We start from the raw sequence: 24,646 nt of genomic DNA, 5'->3' as shown, positions 1-24,646 counted from the left end.
CCGAACTTATTTCACCAGCATTATCACCTTCATCTCAAAAGATGTTGACAAAGCATCGTAAAATAACCTACTAAAATAAAAAGAAATAACAAAAAAAAAATTCACATTGAAGTTAACATAAAAAATTATCTTCGTACACAATCCACTTTATATTGCCATTAACTGCAGTGATTTATTAAAGGATGAAGTCACGACTAATTTAGAAAAATGTTAACCTTGCACCAAAAACGGATGTTCTCTGAACCAAATGATCCTATTTTAATTATTTGCATGTAATAACAATTAAGAAACATATTAAAGGAATTATCCTTGCAGGAAATGAGCGCTCTTTGGACCAAAATGATCGTATTTTAATTATTTAAATGTAATTTCAATTAAGTAACATATTAAACGATTTATCCTTTGGTTATTCCCTGGACCAAATGTCCTATTTTAATCATGTAATTACTTTATATTTATTTCTAATATGTGCAGCGAAGTGCATGGATATGGCTAATATATACATAAAAAAAAACCTTATTTAATAGTATACCTTGTGAAATGTCTGAAGGCAAAGGTGTGCGGAACACAGCCCACTTGAGTTTTGAGTCTCCCTCCATCACAATTTCATGTGGCCGAAGCCACTGAACAACATGGTTATCTTTGGTTTCGGCTGGATTATAGTATAATGATTTTGGTGCTGGTGGAAACGAATCGTCTACAAACGGTTCTTTGTTCTGAAAACAAATACAACACGGTTTAATATAACTACACACTTTTTGCAGATTACAATAATTTTATTATGGCTTGTATAGCTTATGTTTGTCTTTGGTTTCGGTTGGATTATAGTATAATGATTTTGATGCTGGTGGAAATGAACCACCTACAAACGATTCTTTGTTCTAAAAACAAATACAATGCAGTTTAATATACATATACATAAAAAATCACTTATTTTAAAATTAATAACCAACTTAATAAAATGTTTCTATGATTAAAATACTTTTTCAAAGTTTTACACTTTCTGAATAATTTCGAGGGAAAAATTGTTCCGGGGCCGGGTATCGAACCCGGGACCTTTGGTTAAACGTACCAACGTTCTCCCACTGAGCTACCCGGGAACTCTACCTGACACCGATCCAATTTTTCCCTCTATATCCACAGACCTCAAAGTGGGCTGACAACAGTCAAGCAACCAATATTTGAGTGCACACTAACTCTGTGTGACTTTAAATTGTGGTTTTCTGTTACGTACAGTGACGTGTATTATGCAAATTAAGCTTTCAGGAATAACTCCCTGTAAAGTTAATTTGAATAATTTCGAGGGAAAAATTGTTCCGGGGCCGGGTATCGAACCCGGGACCTTTGGTTAAACGTACCAACGCTCTCCCACTGAGCTACCCGGGAACTCTACCCGGGTGGATCGGTGTCGGGTAGAGTTCCCGGGTAGCTCAGTGGGAGAGCGTTGGTACGTTTAACCAAAGGTCCCGGGTTCAATACCCGGCCCCGGAACAATTTTTCCCTCGAAATTATTCAAATTAACTTTACAGGGAGTTATTCCTGAAAGCTTAATTTGCATTTTACACTTTCTGTATTTTAGAATGGAACAGTATTTGTTTCTAAAATAATTGTACATTTAATAAAGGAACTATTTTCAAAGTTATAAGTTTAAAAATTACTAAGATAAGTGATATATTCTGGCTGTGGAAGAAATACAGACGTGGAAAACGTATTATGTCTTGGTGCCAAGACCAGCAACAACCAGTTCTGAAGATAGCCGATAACAGGCAGAAACATGTTAACGAGGTAATGTAAAAATTTAACACAAGAAAGACATAATACGTTTTCCGAAGTGATATACTGTTAAAAGTTCTGTAATTAAGATGTATAATGGTATTATTAAAAAGAACATATTTGCATCTTTTACAATAATTCATGTTGATTTTCAGATAAACCAACATACATATATACTTGTATCAAATTTTCAAAATATCAATCTTTATGACTAATCATACAATAAATATATAAAAAACAAGTTATATTTTATAACATTTGTATATACTTGCATCTGCATGACGTTGCTAAAAGATACTTCGCCCCCTCCTCCTTCATAGGAAACTTTCACATTAAAAACTGAAATTCTTACTTTTATTTATTGGACATTGAATTTATTCACAATGTTCCAGTTAAAGACAGAAAGTGATGTTATATGGATACGATCTGGAAATGTACAAATTCTACGAATATTTGTATTTCTGCAAATTGATAATTTACGTAAGTGTTTTATTCACCAAAAAATTCTGGACAGGATATTGGTTTCGTCAATATAAATACAGAAGGAAAGAGAATACATAATTTATTAACATAAAGTACCGGTAATAGACACGTAACTAGATTCATAACTACAGCTAAGAGTACTCAGTTACATTATATAAAACTTTATCAAGAAGGTAATTTTTAATTCACTTTGTAACTTTTTTTGCTAACAATTTTATTTTTCCTGACAATTTATTAAACAATTTTTACCTATAATTAGTGGAAATTTTATTTTGTTTGTTAGTTTTTTTTTGGTATATCTTAACTCCATGCGGGCCTAAATAATTTTTTGTGTTACGCTGGTTTAATATCACTATTTTCTGCAGTAACTACTTTGATTTTTGTTAATGTGTAGTTCAACTGTATACAAGACTTCTAATCTCGAGTGCCCCACTCTTTTGGAAACTCCACGATTCCCAGTACTTTGGCGATCAGAATGACCTGGTACTCGGGTATCAGCTGTTCTCATTCCAGTGCAATGGATCTGAGGTCGAGGTAAACTTTAAAACATTAGTGAATATTTGTTGTTTCTACTTCTACTAAGAATTCAGCATTATATTCATATCCTGAGTTTGTAAAACATTAGTGAATATTTGTTGTTTCTACTTCTACTAAGAATTCAGCATTATATTCATATCCTGAGTTTGTAAAACATTAGTGAATATTTGTTGATTCTACTTCTACTAAAAATTCAGCATTATATTCATATCCTGAGTTTGTGAGAAGTATTGATAGAGAACTGACTACCACATTGAGAATTTGCAGATACAGTAAGATGAATCAACACTCTGTGCTCCTTCATGGTGACCTAAAAGGGTCGTATATTGTATATAATCCAGAAAACGAAATTCCCTCTTATTCAGGTGCAATTTAATAATTTCATTCGGCTATGTCTTCTGAATAATAGTTCATGAAAATAAACTGTGAACAGTAATATAATTTGCAATATGTTAAAAGAACGTAACTGTTGCAAAATGTGTACAAAATACAATGAGATATTGAGAGTATGTGTCACTTTCATGTCACTAATTATTATCGCTGCGCTCTCATTCTTAACATGTCGGTATCATACAATAACGCGCGGTGTGCTTTTAAAACATAATTTTGCTGACCAATTGTTGCTCTGTAGGTTTCACTCTAAGCGTCACATTGTCACATCTACTTCCTTGATAAGAATAAGCACTAGTTTGTTATATTGTTAAATGGCTATTATTATAATTATAATTATAATAATAATTATTATTATTATTATTATTTACTTACTTGCTTATTGGCTTTTAAGGAACCCGGAGGTTCATTGCCGCCCTCACATAAGCCCGCCATTGATCCCTATCCTGAGCAAGATTAATCCAGTCTATACCATCATATCCCACCTCCCTCAAATCCATTTTAATATTATCTTCCCATCTACGTCTCGGCCTCCCCAAAGGTCTTTTTCCCGCCGGCCTCCCAACTAACACTCTATATGCATTTCTGGATTCGCCCATACGTGCTACATGCCCTACCCATCTCAAGCGTCTGGATTTAATGTTCCTAATTATTATTATTATTATTATTATTATTATTATTATTACAGTATTATTACTATTATTTCATATACAAGTACGTTGACATTCTTAACTCTTAACAATAACTCTTTAATAATAATTTTTAATCACATACCTTAATGTTCGTCCTCAGCACAAGACATTGCAACCTCGGTTTTAGTCCACGTGAATTAGACAAGTTGGTGTCATTTAATAATGAATGCAGCTTATTGGTTGCAATATTGAAATTCAGGCGAGTGATTGGAGTGGCAACATAAGAAATTGAAAACAATAATCACAATTAAATTTCAAACACCTTCCGAATGTTATGCATGAGGCCGCTCAAAGACCTGCTGAATGTTAACCATGAGAGCACGGCAATAATATTTTATTGTAGTATTTGCATGTTCTCTTCAAAATTTTAAATCTTTAAGCAATCGACACTCTTAAATCTCATCCTGTTGTCAGCTAACAAAGTTTAAAGTTTGCTCATACCTCTCGACAATACTGGACAATACGTTCCCACTTCTCCAGTGCCTCCTGCTCTTCTATGTGGCGCAGATCCTCCATCAGCTCACTCTCCTGCTTCACCACAGCTGCATTACTCGTGCTGCCTATACTTGGACCCGCAGAAGCACCAGGTGACGGAGTAGCTGAGATTCTGCCATTGGTGAGCACCATTGCAGATGAAGAGAGGCAGCGGGAGCTCTGGCACATCTCGCAGGACACTGATGCGGTGCGATTCTCGTACGTGCACAGCACGCAGTGCCAGGACACCAGCTGCGGAACAGCTTGCTGCTCCACGGCCCGAGGACTCCTGCCACCTGGCATCAAAGTGTGATCAACGTTCAAGTCTCTGTTGATGTTGCTGGACCTATGATGACCACTACGACCGGCTACACCATTACTTCTAGACGCGCCACTGGGTGTTGCCCCCCTCCTACTACCACCGACCCTCTGTTTTGGAATAGCACCACCACCTCCAACCTTTCCACTACTTAGTCGAGATGAAGATTGTCTCGGGGATGGACTCCTAGAACCACCACCACCGCTACTGGATTTTGGAACCTCCAGAAGCTTTTTAGTTGTCTTGCAGGCCATGCAGGATTGAGCACTAAGAGGGTTTTTGAGTGTGCACTGGACACAGGACCAGAACTCCCCCTTACGAAGTGTCATGTCTTCCACCATTGTGATACTGCGGAGTTTAGAACCACCACATACTACACATGCCATGGCAGTACCAGAATTAACTAGTGTGCACTTCTTACAGGTCCACTCCTGTTCGCAGGTTGTACTGGGAGAGCTTGAACCATCACCCGGCAGGAACTGGAAGTCGTCATCTAGATCCTGCTCCAGAGTGGCCAGAGTGGCCGGACCGGGAAGTACCAATGCAAGGGGATCATTGTTATTAACACCTTCAGATTCTTCGGAGTCGTCTCTTTTAGGCGGCGTATATCTCACACTGTCTTTGGTCACTGTGATGAGACTGGGCTCAGTAAGCGATGGCGGAGAACGAACAGAGTTGCATATATCACAACTGTCAGACCAGAGTGGATTGTAGGCATACGAGCATTTTGTGCAAGTCCACATGCGGTCAAATGAAGAATTTGAAGTTTCTGAAGAGGCGTTTGAAGAAGAGGAAGAAAGCTGAGCATTATGATTAGTCACTGGTGATGACGAAGTTGTTGAAGCAGAATTGATGTTTCCGTTGCTAGACTTTGAGAGGTCCATTACGTCCAAGACTGGAGGAGGTACCAGCCTCTTCTTTACAGCAATTGATTTACGAGGCAAGCCCACAGAGGACCTGACATGCTGAGAAGTGGGATCAGAGATCCCAATATAGGAATATCTTGTGCCAGGTCGGTTTGCTTGTGGTTGTTGTAGTTGGAGATTGAGATTAATTGGCGATCTTGCCGGGATGTTTCCCTGTGTATCTGTCTCTATCATACTGCGACGATTTGACGAAGACTTGCCCCGTTCCGCATCGTTCGAAGTTGAGTTCATTTCTGAGAAAGATCGTCGATATACAGGTCTCTGCCACACTGTCTCACCAGGCGATGTCGCGTCACTGGTGTCAGAGTTGCTTTGTAGTGATGATTGCCGTAGACTCTGCTGAGACTTGGGCGTCGAGAGATCTTGTAGCACTACAGGTTTACTTTTCACCACTTCTGTAGGCCGATTGTCCTCCCAATCAGGAACTGTTATCACGATACCATTGCGTGGCAGAGTATTAGGAAGCGTCCCTGAACGTAGGACGGAACCCAGAGGGAGATTTGGCTTTCTAGGTGTCTCACATACCTCACATCGTTCCTTGATTCCAGTATTTTCTAAAGTACACCGCGGACACGTCCAAGACGAAATAGATATTGATTTTTGAGAAGAATGAAATTTATACTTGCTAATATCACCACCTCTCCCCAAATTATCACTGATTTTGCAACCTTGTAGACTGCCACTGCTACTGCTACTGCTCACACTTCCCCCTTTATCGTCACTAACATTATCCACCACCAAGCTGGTAGGTCGCCTGAACATGTTTCCACTTACAAAAGATTTGGGAATGATAGAATTGGGTGTCGTATCAAGCCATAACTTTTGAACCACAGAACCATTTGAAAGAGATCTGCTAACTTTAGATTTCACACGTTCGTAAACTGATGGATTTTGACGTTTCGGTGACCTGTTCTGTGCAGCATCCTGGTTGCTGCCAGTCTTACTGTCAGCGCAGTCCTGAGGTGAGGAGCTTGCATTCTGGATAAGAACAGAATTCAGATTCTGCACCAATCTGGCTCCACTGGGGACCTCGATTGGCGTCAAGCCTCCGTCTAAAGAGACGGAGGCTCCGTGCGTGTGCTCATCCATCCACTTGTCACCTTGCTGACTGCTGCAATCACATTTGACCCCGCATTCAGGGAAAACACTCTGCCCCATCACGTTGCCGTGTTGTCCGTGATGACAGCACTTTGTCCTCCCGTTGTACCAGTTCCCATCATGTCCCTGAGTTCCGTGGCCTACAGAGGCTACAGAGGAGGCCATCACTGCCTCATTGTTGTCGTCTGCAACATCTTCGATGGTGGCACTGATGCCCAGCTGCCGGTCCACTTCAAGATTAATCTTGCTACATGTAGCACACCGGGAAGTTACGCTCACATTCAGGAACTGGCATTGCGAACACAGCCATCTGTGGGCTAGACTTGGAACACTCGTTGAACGAACTAAGAGAGTTTGGCACTGCTGCGAAGCTCGCTTACTCAGGGGGCAAGGGTGACCCCATGTTGAGAAACGTTTGTCATCTTCCCTAATGGGACTTCCGCCTTCAGTTGGGCTTAGGTCTATGAGACTACTATGGAACTCCTTGGCATCCACCTTGGACTGCTTGCTGGCACTGGTTTTGAAAGCTGCAGACTCTGCCCACTGCACGTCTGGTTCAGCTGCCTCTTTGACATCACTGCAACAAGCAAAATATCGAGTGTCAAAATATTAAATTTTATTGCTTTGCCGTCTAGGCAAGAAAAATATCTTTCAACAATGAAATTATATTAAAGTTTTTGCAGTTCTTATTTTGATAATTATCTACTTAAAATATTCTTTTCTCCCTTTCCAATATTCTTTCAGTGTGTCACTGTCAGGCATGAAACTCTTACTATGCGTTAGAGGCTAGGCATTTTAAATAAAAAGAAACCATTCTTGTCATACCCATATACAATAATACAATTACTTTATTAGGCTTACCACTTATAAATAAATTATATTTTAAAGTTGGACAATGGACTGAATATGAATCTGTGTTTCTAATCCACTGATATCAGGGGCGTATTTTGCGGGCTACCGGCGGTAGCCCAAGGAAATTACAAAAGAAAAAGTTTATAATATAACATAATGTAATAATTTTGTATTATTAGTTTTACCATAGTAATTAAAATTAAAGTAATTGTTAGATATATTTTGTGTAATAATAGGGTCAGCGGTAGCCCAAACCCTTTAACCAGTATACGCCACTGACTGATATGCATTATTTTATTTAGTTCTTTATTTATTAGTAACTTACTTACTTACTTATTTAGGGCTTTTAAGTAACCCGCAGATTCATTGCCACCCTCACATAAGCCTGCCATTGTTCCCATTCCTGTGCAAGATTAATCCAGTCTCTATCATATCCCACCTCCCTCAAATCCATTTTAATATTATCCTCCCATCTACGCCTCGGCCTCCCCAAAGGTCTTTTTCCCTCCAGCATCCCAACTAATACTCTATAATGCATTTCTGGATTCGTCCATACGTGCTACATGCCCTTCCCATCTCAAACATATGGATTTAATATTCCTAACTATGTCAGGTGAAGAATACAGTTCTGCGTTGTGTAACTTTCTCCATTCTCCTGTAACTTCATCCCTCTTAGCCCCAAATATTTTCTTAAGAACCTTATTCTCAGACACCCTTAATCTCTGTTCCTCTATCAAAGTGAGAGTTCAAGTTTCACAACCATACAGAACAACTGGTAATATAACTGTTTTATAAATTCTAACTTATTTATTAGTAACACGAGGAGAAATTTTTATCTACAATCAAGGCAATTAAATCTAATCCATTATTACTTATACGAGTATAATATAAAAACTACTGTAAAGTTCTTAATGAATAATTAAAACGGGATGTTAAGATCAATAAGAAAAGTCCTTTTTGTATAATATATTAGGCCCCTATTATTATTATTATTATTATTATTATTATTATTATTATTATTATTATTATTATTATTCCTTTGCTGTGGTCGTGCCAGAGAATCAGTCCCATTCCGAGGCTTATTTGAAGGATTCGTAACAAGCTGTTTTTTACGGTGATGGGTTAAATCCAGACGTTTGAGATGGGCAGGGCATGTAGCACGTATGGGCGAATCCAGACATGCATATAGTGTGTTAGTTGGGAGGCCGGAGGGAAAAAGACCTTTAGGGAGGCCGAGACGTAGATGGGAAGATAATATTAAAATGGATTTGAGAGTGGTGGGATATGATGATAGAGAATGGATTAATCTTGCTCAGGATAGGGACCAATGGCGCGCTTATGTGAGGGCGGCAATGAACCTCCGGGTTCCTTAAAAGCCAGTAAGTAAGTAAGTATTATTATTATTATTATTATTATTATTATTATTATTATTATTATTATTATTATTATTATTATTATTTAATATAGTGTAATGAAATAAAACAGTCATTGAGACATTTTTTTTCTTTTACAACATTAAATCTTGAAGACTAACTATTAAAAATAGTAGATATTAAAAACACGATAGCATCAATTTAATTTGCAATATTATAATTTCAACTTCTAAGAAATTATTAATTTTACGGTCTTATAGATATGAAGAAGAACAATATGAATTTAATTTCAGCTAATAATACTTCAATCAAGTTTATAACATACTAAAATTTCAATATTAAAGAATACATTAAACAATTCTTGGGTGTGATTTCTATTGTTCCATTGCAATGAATCAAGATTTTATTGTCACATTCAGTAATCCCATCATAATTACTATTATACCATTCGATAACTTCATTAATTAATATTTACTGATATGTGGATGTTGTATCAACTTCAATGCTAGAGTTCATGACTCAATTATTAATAAAAAATCAATACAAATATGTTATATACGTATGATTGGTTCTCAGCAAATAAATTAGTATTAAATTGTAACAAAACTAACAATCCAATTTAAATCCTGTCAAAACTGAACCTCGCAAATTTCAAGCGCAATAATTAACAATAGGTCCCTAAAAGAAACAACAACCAAATTTCTTGGCTTACAAATCAATAATGTGTTAAATTGGAAAAATCATATTAAAATAATTACCCCTAACTAAATTCAGCATGTTTTGCTATTAGATCTATGCAAGAGATAATAAATATCAATACCTTAAAAACAATATACTTTGCATACTTTCACTCGGTTGTGAGTTTTGGAATAATGTTCTGAGAAAATTCCACAGATAATAGCAGCATATTCCTACTACAAAAAAAGAGTAATTAGAATAATAGTGAGTGCCAAATCTAGGGAATCGTGTAGGACCATTTTCAAAAAACTACAAATAATACCCATGGCTTGTCAGTATATTCTTTTCCATTAATGAACTTCAACGTATGTATTCATGAAAACTTTGTAATTAATTCAACAGTTCATAGCATAAATACACGTCAAAAAAAGACTTTCATACTTCATCAGCAAGTCTATTGTGCTATAAAAAAGGAGTGCGTTATATTGTGGCAGTAAACATTTTTAATAGCCTCCCTAAGAATATAAAAAATGAAATTCAAAACATAAGATTATTTAGGGCCAAATTAAAGAAATACCTAACTTCTCATGCCTTTTATTCTGTAGATGAATTCATGACATTTAACAATGCTTCATGAATATTTCTGTGTTGTATTAAGTATTGACACTAAAACTTTGTGTTACCCACTATATTGTAAAACTCTTCTGTATATATTTCAACTAGACTATGACTATAATTAAGACTTTATAGTACTATCACAGTCTAGTACATACAGTCACGAAGCTTGAGTTGATGAGAGTACTAGAAACAATAGACTGTGCCAGGGCTATTTCGCATTGTCTGTGATGAGACGATAGTAGTGATCCTAGTGGTTAGCAATTATCTATGGATGCACATTCCCTACATATTGAGCTTCGTGACTGTATATACTAGACTGTGGTACTATTACGATTTATTTTTCGTTTGACATGTTCCATATTCTAGCTGTGAATGTAAATAAAAAGAAAAACAAATAGAAAATTAATTTAAGTGTTCTCCCAGATCCCAATTCAATTAAAAACTGTGACAAAATTTACTGTTGAGGTGGGGAGGAAAGGAATGTTCTGGAATTGGTTCTGAACAATGTACACAGCTGATTTGTTTCAAAAGCCACACATAATTACGTACTGTACAATGAAAAAAAAAAAAAAGTTTGACTCCAATAAACACTGCAGAGTCAAAAAAATAATCTATGCAGTTTGTTTACACATTAAAATTCAACGTGCTGGTATACGTAACAGTAGCTTGATTAATCTGATTTTCATTCGTGTAATAATTATTTAATATGTCAAGTATAAATATAGGCCTAATGTTGTTAACATTGTGCCATATATTAGAATCTCAGTATTTAAAATGTAACATAATGGTAACATACATTAAAAATTATTGTAGCACTTCGAATTTCTCTATTGTATTTTTGTACAGAGTTTTAAAAAAATCCCTGAAGGTTCAGATTATATACTAGTCCAAACATCAAGCTTAATCTAGTAATCTATAGCTTTTACAACAGACTGTTTATGTTACTGGTACTGGGTTTTATACGATAACAATAGGTTTGTTCCAGCACGATTCAGAATCGGTTCTGAACTGCTTGATCATGTGGAGTAGCTCAATGTGCATTCCAACAAGACTAGAACTGATTCCAAACAGATACTGAACTCCCAGTTACTTGTGCCAACGTGCTTTAGAACTCGTTCGGAACGAGTAAAATTTGTTCTCGATTAAGAGAAGGAACTGGAGATTCTGAGCTATTGACGCATGCGCAGATGGTTTAATCTGAAGTTTGGTTAAAATGCTTCAAGATTAGGGAGGTTAAAATAAAAAAAATAGTCCATCATTGGAAGGTGATAGTGATATATTTTATTACGAATTAAGTTCGGAAGATGAATATAATTTTAATATAAGAAACTCTGAAGGTCGCGAAAGAACAGTTCAAGAAACGTTCCCAACAATGTAAAATCCCTAACTAGTTCTGAGACCGTACACAACTGGCGCATGCGTCGAAATAAGTTCGGTATCAGTTCGGAAAGTGATCTGAATTGCTCGCTGGAAAAAACTTATTAAAAATGGGATATATCTTTCAAGAAAGTTATGTGTAAAATGGCTGGTATGTTTGTCTAATTGAATTTTGGCTTTTGAAGTTTTAACAGTCTACAAATAAAAACTGACAAGTTGCAAAAGGATAGGCCTACAATTTCTTATAATGAAACCATGTCCTTTCGTGATATAGTGTTAAGGTTTAACAATTCTTTAGTTTTTAAATAGGTAAGACAGACTCCTTTATGTAGAATTATTAATCAAATATTATTTTGTCTACAATTTAAGTTAAAATGTTATTATAAATTAAAACAGTTTCTAATAAACTCATACCCACAATAAATAATTATCCAGTCTCCTGGAAAGCATTTTTTTATGTTCCCGTTTAATTTTTTTTTTGTCGTAATCACGGGGAAAGATAAAACTGTAGCCCGTCATGGCAGCATCTTTTTGTTATTTATGTTTCAAAAATGGCCATATTTCATGTTTTTTCAGAAGCGAAAATCACTAAAGAAAACGTCGGAAAACAATTAAAATTTGTAAAATCTCATGAAATATTAGAAAATTCCAAATTTAAAAAAATTGATAATATTACGAAAATAATTTACTTTCCACAAACGTAGTACAATTCTATTTGTGTGCCTATCTACCAAAAAGCGTATATCCAAGGTGTATCAAAAGCCTGAACAAACCAGAAGTAGCCTATCACTGATCCTCGAACTTACGAAATCTCGCTTATTTCACAGATCCATAATTTTCACTAACAGATTTTGCGGATAATATGCAGTTCTTCAATATTCAACAATGCCCCCTTTGAAAATCTCAAAACCGTCATTGACAACCTTCGCACAAACCATGCTCTTTGGATCCTTGTTTCCTTCATGATCGTTAATCAAAGCACTTAATGATACTTCGTGGAATATAATCAAATGTATCGCCTATACGAGGTTAGCGCAATAGATCGTAACAGGTCGCAGGGCTGAGTCATAGTGCCCCCCCTCGTAAATTTAATAATAATAATAGTAATAATAATAATAATAATAATAATAATAATAATAATTATTATTATTATTTAATATAGTGCAATGAAATAAAACAGTCATTGAGACATTTTTTCTTTTACAACATTAAATTTTGAGGACTAACTATTAAAAATAGTAGATATTCCAAAACACGATAGGATCAATTTAATTTTCAATATTATAATTTCAACTTCTAAGAAATGATTAATTTTACGGTCTTACAGATATGAAGAACAATATGAATTTAATTTCAGCTTCAATCAAGTTTATAACATACTAAAATTTCAATATTAAAGAACACATCCCCCCCTCGTAAATTCCATCTATACGAACGCCAACTATCACACATTACGAAAAAAACATTGTCACAGTATTTCATGATCTTAGAAGCATACGGACCTTGACCGCCACTTCTTAACCATAAATAAATGAGCCCAAACCAATGTTAACATCGAAAAATGATTTTTAAATTAAATCGGCGTTTTCATGGCGGGTAACATAATTACCTGGCAAAATACTATACTATTATTAAACTTCAAATATTGGAATTTAATAACAAAACGAAATAATAGTTATAGATAAATGTTAAGCCTGTATTTTTTAAGTAGCGATATTTATAACAGTTCAATATCATCTCTTTTATTCATAACTTTATTGATCATGATTTTTTTAATGTCGTAGAAAGAAAACAGATCGAAATGAAACACACATTTGTAATCCTTGCTATCACTATTTTAGAAAAAAAAAAAAAAAAGTCAACATTAAACTCATATTAAAATAAATGTTTCTACGCACCCTTCATCCATTTTAAGTAATTACCAAGTAAATAACAGTAGACACACATTGTGAGTCCATTTAGCTTCCGAAGCCAGTTTACACTAGTAGCAATTTGTTTTATCTGTATGTGTACATTTGGGAAGACAGTAAAATACACCTGGAGGTTAGATGGTGGAGCACATCAATAATTTCAAGCAAGTGCTAATCTTGGCAAGTGACAAATACGACTTTGAACTAGTTGTAGAACGATCCACGTCGACTATTGCAGCAGTAGTGGATGTTTTTTTGCGTCACTAAACTCGTTCCTTCTCCATAGTAGTTGGTTTTATATTAGAAGCTTTTCCGAACCAAGGACGACGTTGAAGGGTATACGATAACGGCAGTAACGAAGGCTAGATCGAAACGGAGCACTCCACTTGTAATGGAAAAAAGGGATTGCTTTAGCATTATAATATGCCCCTTTCTATTCCTCGTGGTGGTTGGATGATTCTTCATGCCCCGTCCCCCGACCCTCCCGTAGTCGTGTGCCGTGTTTGCGTGACTACGACGGACGGCCCCGGCTCCCTCACAAACGATGTCCACATACCACGCAAGAATAAGCGGGCAGTGGGGCGCCGTTCGACCTTACAGATGCTACGTAATGACTTAAGACGTATCGACATTTTTACGTCGATATCCGTACAACCGCCAGACCGAGGAGGGAGGGGGGAGAGGTCATTCAAAAGGAACCACTTCGCAATAACACGATCGCCCCCTTAGTGAAGGTCTACCAAGCCTCTATTAAAAAAAAATATTACTTCTAAAAATAAACAAGAGGTTCCCAAGAAATACCAGACACCAGAACAGGGGTAGACCACAAAAGAATAAAATAGCTATTTAAGATATAAGTGTTAAAATAGTAATATGCATTACAAGAGCGGTATGTTGAAGTTTTCATGTTCGAGGAAAAGTTTGAAAAAGCGAAACGTAGTTGAGCTTTTTTAATTTCCGAGAATTGAAAGAAAACATACCGCTCGTGTATCGTACATTATTTTGTGCGAAGATCGTTTATTACATACCTGAAAGAGGAATTTCTAATTAGTTGCAATGAAATCTCCATCTTGGTTTCTGTTCAATGATGGCAAATTTTCAAAACAAAAATATCTATCTTCAACATTGTTGCTTTAAAATGTTTTCTGTGTTTACTATACTCCAGCAGGCCGTGATATACGTCTGTCTTTTTTTCCCCCCAGTCTATAAATGCGAACTTCAAACAAACGGTAAGGTTATGTAATGATTTATTTTTCATTTTAATATTTTAACAATATTATTTATATAACATATTGCAGTAATAACATCGCCATCTGGAATCTTGTTGATTTTTTCACGGCTTCCTTAATGTTACTTGTATCAGGAATGCAATAAGTTTCGTGGAGTAGTAGACTTTACTTAATTTTTGCAAATATTTAAAAACAATAATTAACATTCCAATTTAGGTGAAATTGCAGTGGTAAGTCTCCAATTTATAATTATTACTATGTTAAACGTATCTAAAAATAATATGTTAAAAGCCTAAAGCAGTAAAATGAATGTCGCGCTTAAGCGGTAAGAAGAGGGAAATTGTTATGTGTGTTACGTTGGGAATACTGAATGTGGTATTTCACACTTACCGCGTATTGGTTCTGTGCGGAAAACAAGCAAATACGCAGGATCTCGCACAAAAGCTATTTACGATACAAGTGTTAAAAATTACATTTTATTTTGTGAGTAGGAATGTTTGCGAAACGAGGTCGCAGGCAGTGCAGCGAACCTGCAAATAAAATATTACTTTTAACATGTGTGTCGTACACTATTTTTGAACAATGTCCGTTCCTGCTGGTATAGACACAATTCTCCGACTGCAAATCAAGATTTCAGGTATAACTCCCTGTAAAGTTGATTTGAATAATTTCGAGGGAAAAATTGTTCCGGGGCCGGGCATCGAACCCGGGACCTTTGGTTTAACGTACCAACGCTCTACTAACTGAGCTACCCGGGAACTCTACCCGACACCGATCCAATTTTCCCTCTATATCCACAGAACTCAAAGTGGGCTGACAACCGTCAAGCAACCAACTTCGAGTGCACACTAACTCCATGTGACTTAAATTGTGGTTTTCTGTTAACGAACAGTAACGTGTATTATGCAAATCAAGATTTCAGGTATAACTCCCTGTAAAGTTGATTTGAATAATTTCGAGGGAAAAATTGTTCCGGGGCCGGGCATCGAACGTACCAACGCTCTACCAACTGAGCTACCCGGGAACTCTACCCGACACTGATCAAATCAAATCAACTTTACAGGGAGTTATACCTGAAATCTTGATTTGCATAATACACGTCACTGTTCGTTAACAGAAAACCACAATTTAAGTTAAACGGAGTTAGTGTGCACTCGAAGTTGGTTGCTTGACGGTTGTCAGCCCACTTTGAGTTCTGTGGATATAGAGGGAAAAATTGGATCGGTGTCGGGTAGAGTTCCCGGGTAGCTCAGTTAGTAGAGCGTTTGTACGTTAAACCAAAGGTCCCGGGTTCGATGCCCGGCCCCGGAACAATTTTTCCCTCGAAATTATTCAATTCTCCGACTTATCCTCTGCTGTATTCCGCTTCATTATAATAGTGAAACTTCATCACTTTAAGAGCAAGCAGTAGTATAGCTCAGTATTACAGCGTTCGACTATAGATCGAGAGAACCCCGGTTGCCCCCTATTTTTTCATTACATTTAATTCTTAATTGTTTCATATATAACTGTCAATAAAATAATTCTTGAAGCAATTTATTTAATTAGTGTACGTTTCTTAACCAAAAAAAAAAAAACAATAATTTTTAATGTAGGTCTGCCTTTGTTTGAACCTCTTTACTAATCGGTTGTGATATATGGTGGAAAACAATTGACAAACAGCGTAAATAGTTGGAAGACAGTGTTAAAATACTTTTTTTTTTTTGTACAGTAGCATTATAAACAGTATTTATCGTTCGTCAAAATCGTTCACAATATACCACACTATTGTGCAAGTGCCGTAAAATATAACCAAGACAACTAAAACGTCTTAAGTTTTATCACAGTCTAGTATATACAGTTACGAAGCTCAATACGTAATAAATATGCATCCATAGATAGTTGCTGACCACTAGAATCGCTACTATCGCCTCATTACAGACAATGCGAAATAGTACCTGCACAGTCTATTGTTCCTAGCACCCTCAAAACTCAAGCTTCGTGACTGTATATACTAGACTGTGGTTTTATTATGCCAGTATAACTTGTGCCATAAAATTAATATGAAACGGTTTACCGTGCAATAATATATATTTTTTATTTGGTTATTTAATGACGCTGTATCAATTACGAGGTTATTTAACCTCGATGGGATTGGTGATAGCGAGATGAGGCCGAGGGTTCGCCATAGATTACCTGACATTTGCCTTACGGTTGGGGAAACCTCGGAAAAAATTCAATTAGATAATCAGCCCAAGCGGGAATTGAATCCGCGCCTGAGCGCAACTCTGGATCGGCAGACAAGCGCTTTAGCTGACTGAGCTATACCGGTGGCTCAATATTTAATACATCACTGCTGTCATAGCAACTCATTCTTCTAGACCATGATATTATCACAGTCTAGTATATACAGTCACGAAGCTCAATATGTAGGAAATATGCAGCTATAGATAGGTGCTAACCACTAGGATCGCTACTATCGCCCCATTACAGACAATGCGAAATAGTACCGGCACAGTCTATTGTACCTAGTACCCTCAACAACTCAAGCTTCGTGACTGTATATATACTAGACTGTGATATTATCTTGATATCATACTATCATTACAAATTTGATGTTATTTCTTCATTAATTATTTTATAATTTTGTTGCACACAAAAATAGCGTATGAAATACGTTTATGCTATTATACAGTTATTGCATTCGTCAACATTAGGAAATGAGAGAAGCGAGTTTACTAAGCATTGACTCATGCAATAAAGTGTAACATTATAAACTAGTTTAATAATATATTATTCGCACTGTGTTAATAGCTATTTATGCAACAAGTTGTGAAATGACAGTTTTAAGCACGAGAAGTAAGGGGAGGTGGACAACACGGCGAGTACTTAAATTACTAGTTTCGCATATGTTTCATACAAGATTTTTAGACAGTCGCTCGAGAATCCCTAATATATATATTATTTTAAGTATGATAAAATTGTTGAATCGTTCTCTCGCAATGGCGAACTTCTGATGTTAAAGACGAAAGAGTATAACCACAGTCTAATATATACAGTCACGAAGCTCAATACGTAGTAAATATGCATCCATAGATAGTTGCTAACCACTAGGATCGCTACTATCGCCTCATTACAGACAAAGCAAAATAGTACTCGCATACTCTATTGTTTCTAGCACCTGAGTTGTTGAGGGTACTAGGAACAATACTGGGTGTTCAGTTCAAAATGTGTCTTGGCTCGCTGTATGCCGTCATGTGGCTAGCTGATGAGCCTAGAGAATTCAATCTTCCTACACTTCCGCAGCTCAGGTGTATAATCTAAGAGGCAGAGAAGTTGGCTAGCAAGTACGGCGTTCATTCTGAAGAGTACGTACCGATACGTACGGTAACGCCGGTAGTGGCAGGAATGTGAACTGTTTGGAAATACGTACTGTCGGGATATGGGGAGAGGGTTAAGACGATTACTTACGTATTTGTTGACATTAACTTCGACGGTCAACATGGACACGGAGCATTTGATTTGTGTTGTGGAATGTTACCGTACGCAACCGATGATAACAAATACCCTGCGTACGACTTTGCCGGCGCAAAACACAGTTCGAAAGAGGTTATGGTAGCACACAGACCGTACAGACCGCCATCTGTTGCTACGACGTTCAAGTTATACCGTACACGTTCTCAAGTTCAGATTGAAGAACGCCTTAAATAATAGGCAACTTCTCTAACATATAAACTGAAACTCGCTTCAAATCGGTGACCCAACAACAGTGACGTCATGACACACTTTGAAATGAACACCCAGTAGACTGTGCCGGTACTGTTTCGCATTGTCTGTGATGAGGCGACAGTAGCGATCCTAGTGGTTAGCAACTATCTATGGATGCATATTCCCTACGTATTGATTGAGCTTCGTGACTGTATATACTAGACTGTGGTATTACATTCGTATGGAAAGAGATAGATTTCACGGCCTTCGGATATGTAGTAGGCTATGGTGATTGTTTTGCTATTGTGAATATTTATAATAAATAAATAGTGAGAAATTTATGTTTTCAGTATTTCTAATTACCGTGATTAACAGTACTTTTAGGCACGAAAATTTACTTTTAAGCACGCTAATTTATGGATGCGGAAATCAATGCCTTTTCGGTACTAAAATGAGAATCGAATTAGCATTATGAAACGACTGTCTAAAATAGTAATTTATGATACAAGTTCGTGAAGTGAGTGGTATTTTGACAGGAGTCTAGGTTTGAGAAACGAAGCTTGCCGAGTTTTTCAAATGCACGATTGTCAAAATACAACTTCACGAATGTGTACCATACAATGTTTTTTCTTCGATAGCCTCAACTGCTAACAGTGCGTGAAATTGCACTTCACGCACTATTATAGAAAAAAGTAGGTTTTTCGCACGCTACCATATAACAGTCTTTAACAAGCTTGCCTAGAGATAAAGGATATATTTTTAGAAATGGCTGCCTAAAAATATATTAAACAGGCAATGACTATGTTTTAGCTGATGGTGTCCTTCAGCTGTACATTATGGGTGAAAATAAAGAGGAAGCGGGAGTAAAGGAAAAAAGAATGATATTTTAGCATACACATCTAATGAAAGTCATGAAGATTTCACAATTTTTTTTTATATACTGTAGGTTTGAGAACAAGATACCGGTATTAAAGTTTTATCTTTCTTAGCAACTAGAACAAAGTTAGTTGTGGACGATCATCACAGAATATTATTGATAATAATAGCGCTGGTTTATTGTTAGAATGACTTGCCTTAATCCCATTTAATTTTAATAAGTTTGCCGGTAGACCGTAGCCTACTTAGTTCGTCAGAGACTATCCAGAGTGGAGGTCTACATTGCACTCGTAAAGAAAGATAGCATCACAGGGGTATCACAGGGAAACCGGAATATCCAGAAATAACCCCTGTGTTTCCAGAACCAACGGTTTTCCCAACACAAGTTATAAATTAAGGGTGTATCAGCCGAAATTTGAACCCGGGAACCCTGACTTGTAAGCCCAGTGCATTACTGAATCATTCTGGAGGTTAAATTAATAATGTTTTGGTTTAAAATCTCAATAATCGAATCTCCGAGCACGGAATTCAAAATTATATTAGTGTTAAGATTGATAAATTAATCCAAGTCCAAGGGCAGATCATGGCTTTTTAAGAAAATACTAGACGTTCCGTGAAATCACTAATGTGTGTCAAGAACCAGCACAGAGGCAAGTCACAGCACGCTTATTGATGTGTTTCGGATCGATAATTTCTTCGTTTCTACCGAGCAAAGCATTTGTCACGCGTCATGTCACGAACACTACATAATTTTACTACTCCAGCATTACGGTAGGTCGTGTTTGAACTACTGGCAGATATTAAAAAAAAAATTGATAAAGTATTAACATACAAATGGATATCGAGGTAGGCCTAATATTGTCCACTAATTTACACCAAGTCGATTTGTTGGTTAAAATATTTTAACAATATTTAGGTCTACAGACAGACAAAGACTTCATGGCAGGGGTCATTTCATCATCATCGTCCTTGCAGGTATTAGGCCTAGTGCCTGTTACGGTCTCCGTCCATCTTTTCAGGGGGCGTCCCAAAGATGTCTTCCATGTGGTATATAACGGAGAATTTGTCTTGGAAGTCTGGAATGGTCCATCCTATTGACATGGTTAAGCCATTTTTGTCTATAGTGGTTGAGATGTTCATAAATAGGTGTAATTTTCGATTCTTTTGTAATTAGTTCCTTCCTTTTGTGGTCAAGCAAGCTGTAGCCGGCAGTCCTCCTTAGAAATCTCATTTCCGCAGTTGTTAGGCGTTGAACATCTGAGTTTCGGACAGTCCAGGCCTCACTACCATACATGAGGACAGGTCTTGCTAGAACTTTATATGCTTTTAACCTGGTATGTTTTTGGGTTTTCGTGGTTGTAAAAACCTGGTTGATGGTTCTTAAGGCTCCATTAAAATGTTGAACATTTTCAGATATATCAGTAACAGGTAATATGTCAAATTATAACCTAAATATTTAAACGAGTTTACCTGTTCTAACGTATGGGTTCTAATGAAAATTTTACTCCTAACTGGCTGTTTACCTTGGAACGCCATAATTTTTGTTTTGTTTGGGGAAATTTTCATATTGAAATTTTGTGCTATTATATTCAGGTGATGTGTTGAGTATTGCAGCTCGTCTTCATTTGTAGCAAAAAGAACCTGATCGTCTGCATATAATAATGTATCTAGAGTACAATTTCGGAAGAGCGGGATGTTTCCATGAATTGTTAGTCGCCAATGTCTGATGATGGAGTTGATGTATATATTGAATAAAAGTGATGAGAGGTGGCATCCTTGACGAACTCATTTAAATGTATAAAAAGCTGTAATAACGCTAAATTGTCACCTAATAGCTGTAGATTAGTGTATAATTTTCGTATCACAATGTCTGTCACATTGTCTGGAAAGTTTCTGCGCCATGTAGTCACGTGACATCGTCTCAATCATTCAGCTCCAACCATTTGATAATCTTAATTTTTATGTACATACATACAGGCTACAATACATAATTCACTTTTTTTTTGTTTTGCTGATGACCAGATGGTGATTTCTCGATCAGAACGTGAATTACAAGAAGAATAGGATTTTAATATGACTATTACACTTTTACTAAGTCATACTACTTTTGATCAATAAAACGGTACGAAAGGACGTCTTTCAACCAATCGTGGCTGCTTATCGCACAATTTTATCAATTTCCTAGCATTTGTTTATTTTTATCGCTTCCCTAGCATTTGTTTGTTTTTATCACTTCCCTAGCGTTTGTTTCTTTGTTTGCCAACATTTCAAACTGCAAATTCTTTACTGTATTATAAAACATGATTTACGATCGTCATTTGTTTCCCGCATAGATAGTAGACTGAAAATGGCGGTTCCGTTCAAACGTTTTGGTGAAAGTAATTATTAGTGAACTAGAATTTTAGTAAGTCAATTAATATCTATTGTATTAGAGTACTTTATTTTTCTTATAATCTTTATATACTTTCTTATAATCGTGTAATAGTCAATTAAATTCTACTCGAGTTTTGATTTTCTCTAGATAAATCAAAACCTCTAATGAAATGACTGTTGATAACACTGGTCAACGCTGAACATGCTTCGGAGATTAAAGTAATTAATTCTTACTAAATTTGGGTCGCTTATCACGAATATGACATTCATTTTTGTGAATTGATTGTGGTTTTGGCGATATACAGGGATATCATTTTATTTTTACTTCAATTTTTATTGTACCTGAGTTTTTGAATGTACTTCACTCCCACCCCTTCTACTAATGAAGTTCAACCGTCCTCCACACAGATCCAAGACCGCATATACAGTCATGTAGCCTTACGGTCACTGTAAACAGTACGTTCCAAAAATATGTTCGCGTTTTCCAGTGACGAAAGAGCTTTCAATATTGAATCATTTTCAGACAGGTACTGTCGTCCATTTGCCTACGTCGCATCCCGGTTTCCCCCACCAGCTTTTATTCGCCAGCTAGTGGCTGGGCTGTCTTAGCTCTTTTCTGAAAACATTAATTTCTGTTAGGAATTGGACGTCTACGTAATATTATACAACCATTTAAAATAATTTAAATGAAAGGGCCTCGTTAAGTAATTAACTGTCACGTGATTTCCCCCCTTTCTACGACCCTACGACAAAACCCCTTGGACGGACAGTAGATAGTATGTCTGAGTAATTTAATCTTTTCGGATCGGGCAGAAGTGAAGATTGAATTTACAGTACGTAAGGTATTCTTTTATAAAGTAGGTACAGAATTATTTCAACATGAGTTACTAGTACGAAGGACGAAACTGGTACTTGAAATTAGGTACAATAGTTTATAGTGCGATAGTATGCACAAAAGAACTGAAGACTGTATCGAAATAAACGTCCACCATTTTAAAAAATGTGTTTAAATATCCATATTATGATTTTTAACTTCATTCTCTATATTGTACGCTAATGTGCTGTAGACAGTATAATATACACTCATAATGAATACGTCCACATGGACAGCTCTCTTCGTGAGTAAAAACACTCATTGTTAATACAGTACTGTATTTTGATCAAACTCAAAAGCGCAATATTTCCTAGTTTACGTAAATGGATGAACTACTTTTCTTCCCTCCTATACCTAGTAAAGTGATTTGTTTGTATATTACGCCAGTATCATCGAACTCCAGTCGTGGAAGGGGGTAGAAAACGGCGTTGATCCAGAGGTATAGGCAAGTTAATATTAAAAATGTTAGTAAAAATAAAATAATGTCCCTGTATGATATGACTGGATATGCTCCGTCCTTTATAAATATTACATGAAATCAAGCTTTGTACTAGTTCTACTATCCCTGAATGAGAAGTGGTTCGTTTTAAGGCTTACCAGCTTGCCTTACATGGAGCTGCGCAACACATCAGTGTTTCGCGACACACTGGTTTGGAACCACTGCTCTAGGCTATCTATGAAGTACTGTCTGTGATTTCTATCTGCGGCCCTATACCATTTTGTTTTAATTAGACGAAGTAAATTTCCTTCAATTGTTACTCGGTTTGTATACTCAGAATATGTTGGTCGTGTATGAAGAAGCGCACCTAGTGTTCTGTCTAACGTGCAAAACATTAGGGGTAACCGCTTGAAGTTCGAATATTCAGTCGGATGCTCGACCTTGATGGATGTTCTCTGACCGGTAGAATACAGATAAACCGGTTCTAAGGCCTTTTCTGATTCGATCGAATGCTCAACCTTGACGGATGTTCTCAGAACCGGTTTATATTTGACCGGTCAAAGCTCTGTCCTGATTCGATCGGATGCTTGAGCTTGACGGATGTTCTCTGACCGGTCGAATATAAACCGGTTGTAAGCCCTATTCTGTAGCTTTCTACTCTGAATAATTGACAATTTATGATCATTAATTGAGGCGCTCAGCGCACAAATGGCTCAACCCATAAAATTATATTTCCACTTTACCTCTTTGTAACAGTGCGCGAAATGCGATACAAAAACGAAAATTGTGCTGAAATCTCTGGAAAAACCGGGAAAAGTGATTAGGCGGATTTACATTTTGAAGAGCACAGTATGAGGAGCTCTTTAAAGCAATAAACTCAATATTCATATTTTGTAGGTTGGGCTATTTGTGCTCTGAGCGCCTCAATGATGAGAAATAGGTTATATTAATGCTCACTTTTGGATTCCAGTCTGATCTCTCTTTACTTCTATTAGCTACAAACTTTACAAAAAAACCTTCGAATAAGTCTCGTCTCGGACCGATCCAGTAAACTATTTTTGAGAGCGCTATTAAAAAACCTTTGTTACATTTAAGAAGAGAACAGAAAATAAATTCACAAAACTTTGAATGTCTGAATGGCAGTAACAAAAGTTTTTTCTTTCTTTAGTTTTCCCATTAATTTTTCCTCTCCTTTCTTTCTTAACGTGTGTCTTTCTTTCATTAGTACCTTTTATTCTTGGAACCAACAAGTCCTCAGAGAGTCTTGCTGTATGCTAACTCTACATCTATGAAGATTTTTTTTTTCAATATAGTATAACTGATGCAGTACATGCGAATATACAGGGACATCATTTTATTTTTACTAACATTTTTAATATTAACCTGTCTATACCTTTAGAGAACCGGAAACACCGCTTGCTCACCCCTCCAAGAATGGAGTTCGATGATACTGGCGTAAAACACAAATCACTCTATTAGGTATAGGAAGGAAGAAAAGTAGTTCATCCATTTACGTAAACTAGGAAATATCGCGATTTTGAGTTTGATAATTTTCATTACGTTTTTCTTTAATCAAAGTACAGTACTGTATTAAGAATAAGTGTTTTTACTCACGAAGTGAGTTATCCATGCGAACGTATTCATTATGCGGTGTATATTATACTGTCT

At 36.4% G+C, this 24,646-nt stretch overlaps 1 protein-coding gene across 1 annotated transcript in view; it reads right to left on the bottom strand.

The window, feature by feature from the left end:
• The window catches only part of LOC138697786 (calpain-D-like), a 425,409-nt gene that overhangs the window by 30,434 nt on the left and 370,329 nt on the right, over window positions 1–24,646 (bottom strand). The window contains exons 2-3 of the mRNA XM_069823291.1: window positions 4,317–7,269; window positions 533–716 (exon numbers count right to left, since the gene is read on the bottom strand). Of these exons, the coding sequence (XP_069679392.1) occupies window positions 533–716; window positions 4,317–7,269 (3,137 nt within the window). The remainder of the gene's footprint in view (window positions 1–532; window positions 717–4,316; window positions 7,270–24,646) is intronic.

The sequence above is a fragment of the Periplaneta americana genome, chromosome 4 (assembly GCF_040183065.1).
Source record: "Periplaneta americana isolate PAMFEO1 chromosome 4, P.americana_PAMFEO1_priV1, whole genome shotgun sequence".
Taxonomy (NCBI): domain Eukaryota; kingdom Metazoa; phylum Arthropoda; class Insecta; order Blattodea; family Blattidae; genus Periplaneta; species Periplaneta americana.
The sequence above is the reverse complement of the archived record's forward strand: the minus strand, read 5'-3'. Positions and strand labels throughout refer to the sequence as shown.